The following is a 12,529-nucleotide window of genomic DNA, read 5'->3' on the forward strand; positions in this document are numbered from 1 at the left end:
GTGTATTGTGCAGTAGGGTCACCTGTAGTGTGATATGAACCCAGTGGGTTCCCCATGGGTATCCAACTTGGCTATCAGCTTTTGCTTGGCTACTTTGTGATGTTGCTTGTCCCAAAATCTGTCTTGGAGTATGGTCACCCGGAGGTCTGAGATAGAATGTCTCAGACCGCTAAAATGTTCCCCGACTGGGAGGGAACACTCAAGTCTATTGATTGTTGTGCGCTGTCTGTTCATCTGTTATTGTAGTATCTGCTCAGTCTTGCAAATGTACCAAGCCTCAGGGCATCCCTCCTGCAGCCTATGAGATAGACAATGTTGGCTGAGTCACATGAGTACCTGCCGCGTACATGGTGGGAGGTGTCCCCACATGTAATGGTGGTATCCATGTCGACACACTGACACATCTTGCAGCGGCTGCCATGACAGCGTTGTGCGGTGTTGGGATCAATGTTGTCCTGAAGACTGGGCAATTTGCTGTGAACAATGATCAGTTTGAGTTTTGGTGGCTGTTTAAAGGCGAGACATGGAGGTGTGGGGAAGGTCTTGGCAAAGTGCTCGTCCTCATTGATAATGTGTTGCAGACCCGCGAGGAACATGGCATAGTCTTTCGGCTCCGGGGAAGTACTGGACAATAAAGGGCAGCCCGCGTCTGTCTCCTGAGGAGGTCATTGTGGTTTCTCAGCATTGGTACAGAATTTCCCATCACACATTTAATGCATTGTCTGAGTTGAACTGACACCTATTATTAGTTAAGCTGATGCCATTTTGAGAATGTAATTCTGAGTTTTACATATTAAATAACCTAAACCACCATATCCCATTCCAACAGATGAAAGTCTTAATCTTAATTTGTTTAATAACTATAACCTGGTGTTGTGTGATTTTTAGCTAAAGTTGTTTAACATATCATTACAATTCCATGATATTGTAACCCTTTTGCTATAAATTCTGTGTCGTACGGTCATGTTCCACAATCACCTGATGAAGAGGCAGTGCCTAAAGCTAGTGTTTCCAAAAAAACCTGTTGGACTACAACCCGGTGTTGGTTTTTAACTTTGTCCACCCCAGTCGAGCACCAGCACCTCCAAATCGACCAAACCTCAGACAATGGGAGACGTTGGGAAGGCAAGTCCTTCATGGTAAACTCAGCCGGTGTAGGTATTCAACACATGCTGTTAGCATCACACTGCTTTGCAAACCAACATTTCAGCCAACTGAGCCATAGAAGTTCACAATGCTGATATAAGGAAAGTAGGAGAGTTTCATGAGGTGAGATTGGTTTGACTGTATTCACTCGTGCTTGGAATAATGGAAGATGATCTGCAGAGCTGGATAGACTAAATGCAAGGACGGATCTTTTCCCTGGTTGGGAAGTCTAAAACTAAGGGACACAATCTCAAAATATGGGGAAGCCCATTTAGGATGGAGATGAGGAAAAACTTCTTCAGCGATAGGTAATAAACCAATGGAATTCACAGAAGGCTGTGAAGACCCAAGTCACTGAATCTATTCAATTAAGAAAGAGAATTTTATTTAGATTTTTAAAGGAATGAAGAGGTATGGGGAGAAAGCTGGAATATGACATTGAGATAGAGGATCAACTATGATCCGAATGAATGGTAGATCAGGCTTGAGCGGCTGAATGACCTATTCCTGCTCCTAGTTTCTGTGTTTCAATAATTGCAAGAACCTTTGGGTTCTTTGAAACTTAGTCTAGATACACCTGCTTCCACTGAAACCTGAAGTAAAATTCCTTATTTGCTCCCAAAGACCGTATGACATCAGTAGAATGGGTAGTGTCATTTTAAGATGAACATTAATACTTGTGGAACGTTTCAGAGAACACCTCTGGGGCACCCGCACCAACCAACCCAACCGCCCCATGGCTGACACTTTAATTCCCCCTCCCACTCTGCCAACGACATGCAAGTCCTTGGCCGCCTCCATCGCCAGACAATGGCAACACGACGCCTGGAGAAAGTGCGCCTCATCTTCCGCCGAGGAACCCTCCAACCACAAGGGATGAATGCAGATTTCTCCAGCTTCCTCATTTCCCCTCCCCCCACCTTATCTCAGTCCCAACCCTCGGACTCAGCACCGCCTTCTTGACCTGCAATCATCTTCCTGACCTCTCCGCCCCCACCCCCTCTCCGGGCTATCACTCTCACCTTAACCTCCTTCCACCTATCACATTCCCAGCGCCCCTCCCCCATGTCCCTCCTCCCTACCTTTTATCTTAGCCTGCTTGACACACCTTCCTCATTCCTGAAGAAGGGCTTATGTCCGAAACGTCGATTCTCCTGCTCCTTGGATGCTGTCTGATGAGTAATTCTTCACAGTATTCCTAATCTCTGATTTGCTCTTGTAGCCACTGTTTTTATGTGGTGAGTCCAGTTGCATTTCTGATCAATAGCAAACCCAAGATGATGATAGGGGGGAATTCAGAGATGGTAACCCACCATTAGATGTCAAAGTGAGGTGTTTGGATAGATTCTTATTGGAGATAGTAAATGTCTGGAATTTTTGTGGTGCAACTGTTACTTGCCATTTATCATCCCAAACCGAAATATTATCCAGATCTAGTTGCATTCGAACATGGACTGCTTCAGTATCTGAAGACTCACAAATGACACTAAACATTGTGCAATTATGGGCAAACATCCCCACTTCTGACCTTATGATGGAAGGAAGGTCATCAATGAAGCAGCTGAAGATAGAATCCCGACAGCATGGAAGCAAGCCATCGAGTGCACACCGATCCCATGGCGATTCCACCTGGCGTGCACATCCATGGATGCTCTAGGCAATTTAGCATGGCCAATCCACCTAACCTGCACATCTTTGAACTGTGAGAGGAAACCAAAACACCCAGAGAAAACCCATGTGGACACAGGGAGAAAGCGCAAACTCCACACAATCACCCAAGGGTAGAATTGAACCAGGTCCCTGGCACTGTGAGGCAGCAGTGATAACTATGGTTTCGCGTAAGATACTTCCTTGAAGAATGACTGCAAAGATGTCCTGGAGCTGAGATAGCTGACCTCCAACAGATACAACATTTTCCTATGTGCCAGGTAAAACTCCAACCAGCTGAGAGTTTGCTCCTTGATACCTATCATTCCAGTGTTGCTAGAGCTCGTTGATACCACACTTGGTCAAATGGAGCCTTGATGTCAAGGACCGATACTCACACCTCACCTCTGAAATCCAACTCTTTTCTCCATGTTTGAACAAAGCTGTAATGAGATTAGGAGTTGAGTTGCCCTGGCAGAACCCAAACTGAGCATCACTGAGCAGATTATTGCTAGGTAGTTTCTGCTTGATAGCACTGTTAATGAATGTTTCTTCCTCTACCAACAGAGTTCTGAAATAACTAAGTCATCAGCTGTTTTAAAGTCAGAGTCTGAGAGCGGGATGGAGCAATGATAAACCTACTTGGTAAATCTGATTTACTTATTTGTTGGTCTTCAATGCAAGAAGGTTTGAGTGAGAATAACAACATCTTCCTGCAACTGTGCAGGGTCTTAGTGAGACCAAACCTGAAATATTGTGAGCAGTTTTAATCTCCTTACTAAAGGAAAAAATAGCTGAAAATGTGTTGCTGGAAAAGCGCAGCAGGTCAGGCAGCATCCAAGGAGCAGGAGAATCGACGTTTCGGGCATGAGCCGAAGAAGGGCTCATGCCCGAAACGTCGATTCTCCTGCTCCTTGGATGCTGCCTGACCTGCTGCGCTTTTCCAGCAACACATTTTCAGCTCTGATCTCCAGCATTTGCCGTCCTCACTTTCTCCTAAAGGAAAAATAAACTTACCATAAATGGATTACAGTAAAGTTTAACCAGATGGCAGGTTTGTCCTGTGAGGAGAAGTTGGGTTAATTGAGTCTTTATTCACCAGAATCTTAGAAGAATGTGACGGGATCTCATTGGAGACATAAAATTCTGATGAGGCTGAACAGACTAGATGCATAGGATATTTCCCCTGGACAGGGAGGTCATAGTCTCAGGATATATGGCAGACTAACTAAGACTGAAATAAGGAGAAATTTATTTACTCGGAGAGTGATGATGTGTAGAAATCTCTGCCAAGGAAGACCATGGAGGCCAAGTCACCAACTATGTTTAAGAAAGTAAAATATTTCTGAAGACTGAAGCTACTAAGGAATGTGGGGAGGGAGGGGGCAAATAGAGGATAAGCCATTCTCATTAATCTTTTCTGCACCCTGTCTAATGCGCTCATATCTTTTCTAAAGTATTATGCCCAGAAATAAATGCAAAGCCTAAGTCAAAGCGGAACCAATATTTGATACAGGTTTAGAACACCTGCTTTGATGATGCTGCAAAGATGACATAAAAACAAAAAATTCAGCCTGACTAGCAGCACTACTGTGGAGAGAAACAGCTAACATATGCATCTAATTTGACTCTTCTTTAGAATTGAGTTTCACACCCTTCATCTGCTATTTGTGCTTGGCCACTATCTGAGCCTGATGAAGGGCTTATACCTGAAACATCAATTCTCCTGCTCCTCGGATGTTGCCTGACCTGCTGTGCTTTTCCAGCACCACACTCTCGACATTATCTGAGCCTGTCAGAGTTCCTCAAAGTAGTTGGAACTTTGACCATACTTCTTGAGTTTCTTTACCTCAAATTTTCGTGATGATTACATCTTGTGCTTCTAGTTTATCTTCTGATTTTTCTTGTCAGTCTTCTGGTTTCCTGGTTAAGAAATGAAATATATCCTTGCAGGTGTTGGTTATGATGGATTTCAGAGCAGATTAGATACTGAGGGCATTTTGTTGATCCTGCTTATTAAGCATCGCTAGGTTGCTCATAATGCACTGTCTGAGTAGTGTTTGTGATTTTTGAGAAGATTTGTCACTCAGGTTGTAAGTTTGCTTGCTGAGCTGGTAGGTTTGTTCTCAGACGTTTTGTCACCATGCTAGGTAACATTATCAGTGATTCTGGATTAGTGGTGCTGGAAGAGCACAGCAGTTCAGGCAGCATTCAAGGAGCAGCGAAATCGACGTTTCGGGCAAAAGCCCTTCATCAGGAATGTCTGAAAACATCATCAGTGAGCCTCCACTGAAGCTCTGGGGTTCTGTCTCGTGTTCTATTTTTGTGTTTTGGCCTGTTCAGGTGGGTGATATCATTTCTGGGTTTTTTTCCAGAGGTTGGTAAATAGGGTCCAACTCGATGTGTTTATTGACGGAGTTCTGGTTTGAATGCCAGGGCTGTAGGAATTCCTGTGCGTGTCTTTGTTTTACCTGTCCTAGAATGGATATGTTGTCCCAGTCGAAGTGGTGTTCCTCCTTCGTCTGTATGTAAGGACACTAGTGTTAGTGGGTCATGTCTTATACAGCAGGACACTATTTAAATGGGCCACAAAACACTGCAGCAACCAGGAACCATGAGCGGCGGAAGAAAAATATCTATACAACGTTTTCAAGAACAATGCGTACATGATAAACACAGTCCACTGATTCTTAAACAACAAACCCAAACAAGAGACACAACACACCAGAGACTCTAGCCATACTACCATACATCAAAGACTACTCTGACCCCTTGGCATCATGGTAGCCCACAAACCTACCAAAACACTTAAACAGCAACTAATGAACATAAAGGCACCTACATTAACAACTAGCAAAATGAATGTCCTATAGAAAATACTGCAACAAACACTACATGAGACAGACAGGCAGGAAGCTAGGCACCAGGATACATGAGCACTGAAAGAAATGACCAACTATCACTAGCATCCTTACATACAAACAAAGAAAGACACCACTTCAACTGGGACAACACATCCATCCCAGGACAGGCTACACAGAGACATGCATTCCTAGAGGCCTGGCTTTCAAACCGGAACTTTATCAATAAACACATCAATTTGGACCCCATTTACCAACCTCTTAGAAAAAGAACAGGAAATGATATCACCCACCTTAAGAGACCAAGACACATAAATAGATAGCGGGACAGAACACCAGCGCTTCTCCAGAGGCTCACTGATGATGGTACTTAACATGGTGATGAAATGTCTGAAAACAAACCCACCAGCTCAGTAAGCAAACTTACAACCTGAGTAGTGTATTCTCCTCAGAATCCTCGAGTCCATTGACATTGAATTTTTTTGCATATGCTGCCTTTTTAGGCTTGATGGAGACAGTAGACTGGATTAGGTAATAATCAGTTCAGTGATAGGATTAGGGTTAGTTTCAGTACCTCTCATAGTGTGGATGATGTGAACACCCTTGTGGTCCCTCACTAGAATGATGATTTTGATATGAAGTATTTGTTATGACCAGAAAGAACATCCTACTGGTGTTTACCTTCACTATTCCTTCCTTTCCAATTATGCATTTCCATTTTACTTAAACACCCCCCCCACCATCCATTAGCTGTGTTGTGTTTCATTAGATTAGACTACCTACAGTGTGGAAACAGGCCCTTTGGCCCAACCAGTCCACATCGACCCTCCGAAGAGCAACACCCTCTGGCTAATTAACTAACACTATGGGCAATTTAGCAGGCCAATTCACCTAACCTGCACATCTTTGGACTGTGGGAGGAAATCGGAGCATCCGGAGAAAACCGACACAGACACAGGGAGAACGTGCAAACTCCACACAGACAGGCTGGAATCGAACCTGGGACCCTGGTGCTGTGAGGTAGCAGTGCTAACCACTGAGCCACCATGCTGCCCTTGTAATTGTTGAGTTTGATCTCAGTGCACGGTAAAATAAGACTCCATTCAAATAAAAACTCCATTATTTTGTTTTCACTTGCAAAATGACAACTTCATATTTTCCCATCTATACTCTATTTGCCAACTTTTTAGTCCACTTAACCTATCAATATATTTCTGTAAACTGTTTGTATCCTTCTCACAATTTGCCTTTACACGTATTTTTGCGTCATCTCCAAATCTGGCTACAGTAAATTTGCTTCCTTCTTCCAAGTTATTAATACATTCTGGTTAAATCAGATGACAATATATTAAATTAAATTGAGCCTTGTTTCAAGAAATTGTTATTGGAAACAAGTGTTTGCTAATTTAAATTTAATTTTCCTGTAGGTGAAAGACTTACTGTCAGACCCAAGGGTGTATTGGAGCAGTCATCAGATATATGGTTAATGGATATCTCAAGTTCAGATGTGAAAAATAATCCTGGTCTGCAGATAATAATAAATGTTTATGGGAAAGGCGGTCAGAGGATGTTCACAGTTGGAATTGCAGATGAGCTGACACAAGTAAAGGTGAAATATGTATTTTGCACTCTTGGGTTCTGTTCTGTGTTAACCTCCTGAAGCTCTTGATTCATAACTGGAATAACTATCCACAGTCACATGTAAGTCACTCAGCAACAACTAGTTGACATATATGTCTGAACCTCAGGAGTGAGGTCTGGCAGGCTAAACAGCTCTAAGAGGTACATGTATCTGTGCAACAGTCAATGTCTGCATGCAAGCATGGAATACACTATAAAACAAGCAAGATTAAGGGTTTGGGTTCACCCTCTCACTCATTCAGAGACACCACATCAAATTTAGAACCCTTACCACCATCTAAATTGTGGTCAGCTCATTCACCCTGGGCCTGACATCAAACCTGGGATGATTCTGGTCTCTGAAGCTGAGGACAAATGTTAACCCTGCCAAACCAAAGGGAAAGCTCAGTGGCTCTAACTCTAAGGTATTTACGTGTTTCTATTACTTGCTGGTTTTTCACAGAGACTTTTTTAAAGATTTGAATTAATTCCTCTTTTATGTTGTAGGCTGAATTGGGAGGTGTGGGATTAGTTTACAAGCTTCGTGTTACTCCCAAAGCCAATGGCCGGAAGCAGCTGTGGAAATTAGATTCCATCAATCTGAAGCGTACTGCCACGAAAGAGGAGCTATGGTTTACATTTAATTGGTGGGTTAAACCTAATGTCATTCAAGGCAAGGAACTGCCCGCACTTAATCCTTTGGAAGATCCACTTCCTGGTAAGCAAATATCAATCTAATTTTGTGTTTTTTTTATTAACAATCTATAATTTAATAATTTTTCGTAATTTGTCACCTATTAACAGCAGTATTTCACACACAAACATAGTTAATTTTTAGTCACTATTTCCTGCACATCCTGTACAGTGAAGAAAATTACAACGATTAGCCAACTGTAAGTTGTACCTTTTCTTGCTAGCAGTTGAGCTAATTGCCTGTCACAAGTACTGACTCTTAGATCACAGAGAACTGGGTCTTTCTTTATTTAGGTTTCAGATATGTGTAATGTAATGACCAAAATAATGTCAGTTTTTCCCTCCAATGTGATGATTTGCAAGGAAAACAGTTTCAGTTTCACTTCTCCGTGCATATTTTGGAGTCCTAAATCCATTTTATGCCGATATGTATAATATATATTATCAACGCTGTCTTTCTTGCCAAAACACGTCCTGCTTTTGTTTGGACCTCATTATGAAATCAATCAAATCTACATTCTTACGGTCATTTCACCTTTGGATCACAAACATCACAACCCTTTTGAGATATGAACTGAAAATACTGGAAGTACGCAGCAGAGCATGAAACATCTGGAGAGAGAAAAGTACAATTAAAATTGCAGGGTGATGACCTTTTGTCAGAACTGAGATGTTAGAGATGTGACAGTTTTTAACAAAGCACAAGTGCAGACAAAGGGACGAGTGGACAGTGAATAAGATTATTCCAGAGTGCAATGGGATGTTGATCAGGCGGAGCAATGGGCTGAGAAGTGGCATATAAAGTTTATTTCAGCTAACTTAGAGGTGTTGCATTTTGGTAAGGCAAACCAGGGCAGGACTTATACAATGTCATTTTAATGTAGTTGGAAAAATCGCAGCAGGCCAGACAGCATCGGAAGAGCAGGAAAGTTGACGTTTTGGGTCAGGACCCTTCTTCATCAGGACAGGGGAGGGGGAAGGGAACTCCAATAAATAGCTTGGGGGGCATGGGCCTGGGAAAATGGTAGGTTGGATGGTGATAGGTGGAGACACGTAGCAGTCTCCACGTGTGATTGGTCAGTGGGAAGGGGAAGTGGTTAGGTAACAAGGAAGGTGGATAGGGATGTCAGGTCAGGGATGTGGGGAGGAAAGGGAGGGCTGGACATTGGATGAGGCTGGGTGTGGGGAGGTTTTGAAGCGGGTGAACTCTATGTTGAGGCTGTTGGGCTATAAACTCCTAAGGTAGAATATGAGGTGTTGTTCCTATATGGCCTCATTTTGACAGTGGAGAAAGTCCAGAATGGACATGTTGCCAAGGGAGTGGAAGGGGGTGTTGAAATGGCTGGTGTTGATTGAGCACACAGAGTGCAGATGCTCTGCGAACTGATCCTCGAGACTGCACTTGGCTACTCTGATGTAGAGGATACTACTTCGGGAGCAACGGATGCAATAGACCTGGTTAGAAAAAGAGCAGTTGAATCTTTGCCAGAATTGGAATGATTGTTTGAGGCCTCAGATGGAGGTGAGAGGGGTAGTGTAGGGCAAGTGTAACACTTCCTATGGTTGCAGGGAAAGATGTGAGCAGTGTGACACTGACTAGGGAATCATGGAGTGAATGGTCCCTACAGAAAGCAGATAGGAGTAAGGAAAGAAATATGTAGGTGGTGAAAATGGCAGAGGATGGTGCGTTGGATTTGGAGATTGGTGAGGTTATGTGTGAGGACCAGGAGGACTCTATCCTTATTGTTGTTTTGTGGGAGGAGGTTTGAGTGCAGAGGTCAGAGAAGTGGAGTAGATACATTTGAGGGCATTATTAATCATGGGAGAGTGGAAAGTTTGATCCTTGAAGTTAGCAGGACATCTGGCTTTTTCTGGAATAGAATCTCTCATTCTGGGAGCAGATGCGGTGGAGGCAGAGAAATTGGGAGTATGGGGTCGCATTTTTCCAAGAGTCATAGAGATGTACAGCATGGAAACAGACCATGGTCAATTTGTTCATGCTGATCAAATATCCTAACCTAATCTAGGCCCACTTGCGAGCACTTGGCCCATATCCCTCTCAACCCTTCCTATTCATATACCATCCAGATGTCTTTTAAATGCTGTAATTGTACCAGCTTTCACCACTTCTTCTGGCAGCTCTTTCCATATAGACACCACTCTCTGTGAAAACATTGCCTTAGGTCCCTTTTATATCTTTCCCCTCTCACCCTAAACCTATGCCTTCAAGTGCTGGACTCCCCCACCTCAGGGAAAAAACCTTGTCAATTTATCCTATCCATTTCCCTCATGATTTTATAAATCTCTATAAGGTCACCCCTTAGCCTCTGACACTCAAGGGAAAACAGACCCAGTCTATTCAGCCTCTCCCTATAGCTCAAACCCTATAACTCTGGCAGCATCCTTGTAAATCTTTTCTGAACCCTTTCAAGTTTCACGACATCTTTCCGATAGGAAGCAGACCAGAATCGCATGCAATATTCCAAAAGTGGCCTAACCAATGTACTGTACTGCCGCAACATGACCTCCCAACTCCTGAAATCAATGCTCTGACCAATAAAGGAAAGCATACCAAATGCCTTCTTCACTATCCCTCCTACCTGCAACTCTACTTGCAAGGAACCATGAACCTGCACTCCAAGGTCTCTTTTTCAACAACACTCCCCAGGACCTTATCATTAAGTGTATAAGTCCTGCTCTGATTTGCTTTTTAAAAATGCAACATCTCTCATTTATCTAAATTAAACTCCATCTGCCACTCTGCAACCCATTGGCCCATCTGATCAAGATCCCATTGTACTCTGAGGTAACCTTCTTTGCTGTCCTCTCCTGCTCCAATTTTAGTGTCAAGTGCAAGCTTACTAACTATACCTCCTATGTTCACATTCAAATCTATTATATAAATGATGAAAAGTAGTGGTCCTTGTGGCAGTCCACTGGTCACAGGCCTCCAGTCTGAAAAGTAACTTTCCATCACCACCTTTGAGCCAGTTCTGTATCTAATTGACTAGTTCACCCTGTATTCCATGAGATCTAACCTTGTCAACCAGACCCCCAGGAAGAACCTTATTGAACATCTGGCTGAAGTCCATATAGATCACATCTAACGCTCTGCCCTCATCAATCCTCTTTGTTACTGCTTCAAAAATTCATTCAAGTTTGTGAGACATGAGTTCCCATGTACAAAGCCATGCTGATTACCCCGATCAGTCCTTCCCTTTCCAAATGCATGTAAATCCTGTCCCTCAGGATTCTCTCCAATAACCTGCCTACCACCGATGTCAGGCTCAACGGTCTAGAGTTCGCTGGCTTGTCCTTACCACTTTTCTTAAATAGTGGCACCACGTTAGCCAACCTCCCGTCTTCCAGCACCTCAACTGTGACTAACGATGATACAAATATCTCAGCAAGGGGCCTAGCAATCACAGCTTCCCACAAGTGATCAGGTCCTGGGGATTTATTTTACATGTTTCAATACATCCAATACTTCCTCCTCTATAATATGGACATTTTTGAAGATGTCACCATCTATTTTCTCACATTTTATATCTTTCATGTCCTTTTCCACAGTAAACACTGATACAAAATACTCATTTAGTATCGCCCCCATCTCCTGCGGCTCCACACATAGGCTGTCTTGCTGATCTTTGAGGGGCCCCATTCTCTCCCTAGTTGACCTTTTGTTCTTAATGTATATTCATATACCCATCCAGATGCCCTGTAAATGCTGTAATTGTACCAGCTTTCACCATTCTCCTTAACCCTATTTCCCAAAGCTATTTCATGTCCCCTTTTCGCCCTCCTGATTTCCTTCTTGAGTTTACTCCTACTGCCTTTATATTCTTCTAACGATTCAGTCAATCTCTCCTGGCTATACCTAACACATACTACCTTCTTTTTCTGAAAGAAACTCTCAACTTCTCTAGTCATCCAGCTTTCCCTACACCTACCAGCCTTTCCTTGCACCTGAACAGAAACATACTGTCTTTACATAGAACATAGAACATTACAGCGCAGAACAGGCCCTTCAGCCCTCGATGTCATACTAATCTGAAGCCCATCCCATCTACACTATTCCATGTACGTCCATTTGCCTGTCCAATGACGATTTAAATGCACTTAAACTTGGCGAATCTACTACCGATACAGGCAAAGCATTCCATACCCTTACTACTCTCTGAGTAAAGAAACTACCTCTGACATCTGTCTAAAACCTATCTCCCCTCACTTTAAAGTTGTGTCCCCTCGTGTTTGCCGTCCCCATACTTGGAAAAAGGCTCTCCCTGTCCACCCTATCTAACCCTCTGATTATCTTGTATGTCTCTATTAAGTCACCTCTGAACCTCCTTCTCTCTAACAAGAACAGCCTCAAGGCCCTCAGCTTTTCCTCGTAAGACATTCCTTCCAAACCAGGCAACATCCTAGTAAATCTCCTCTGCACCCTTTCCAAAGCTTCCACACTCTTCTTATAATGCGGTGACAATAACTGTACACAATACTCCAAGTGTGGCCGTACCAGAGCTTCGTACAGCTGCAGCATAACCTCCTGGTTCCGTAACTCA

General features: G+C 43.2%; 1 protein-coding gene across 1 annotated transcript in view; it reads left to right on the forward strand.

Moving 5' to 3' along the window:
* Window positions 1-12,529, forward strand: part of LOC122549478 (lipoxygenase homology domain-containing protein 1-like) — a gene marked incomplete at its 5' end in the record, with an annotated part of 196,978 nt that overhangs the window by 31,952 nt on the left and 152,497 nt on the right. Inside the window, 2 exons of the mRNA XM_043689337.1 lie at window positions 7,082-7,263; window positions 7,782-7,992. Of these exons, the coding sequence (XP_043545272.1) occupies window positions 7,082-7,263; window positions 7,782-7,992 (393 nt within the window). The remainder of the gene's footprint in view (window positions 1-7,081; window positions 7,264-7,781; window positions 7,993-12,529) is intronic.

This window comes from Chiloscyllium plagiosum, chromosome 4, assembly GCF_004010195.1.
Source record: "Chiloscyllium plagiosum isolate BGI_BamShark_2017 chromosome 4, ASM401019v2, whole genome shotgun sequence".
Classification (NCBI taxonomy): domain Eukaryota; kingdom Metazoa; phylum Chordata; class Chondrichthyes; order Orectolobiformes; family Hemiscylliidae; genus Chiloscyllium; species Chiloscyllium plagiosum.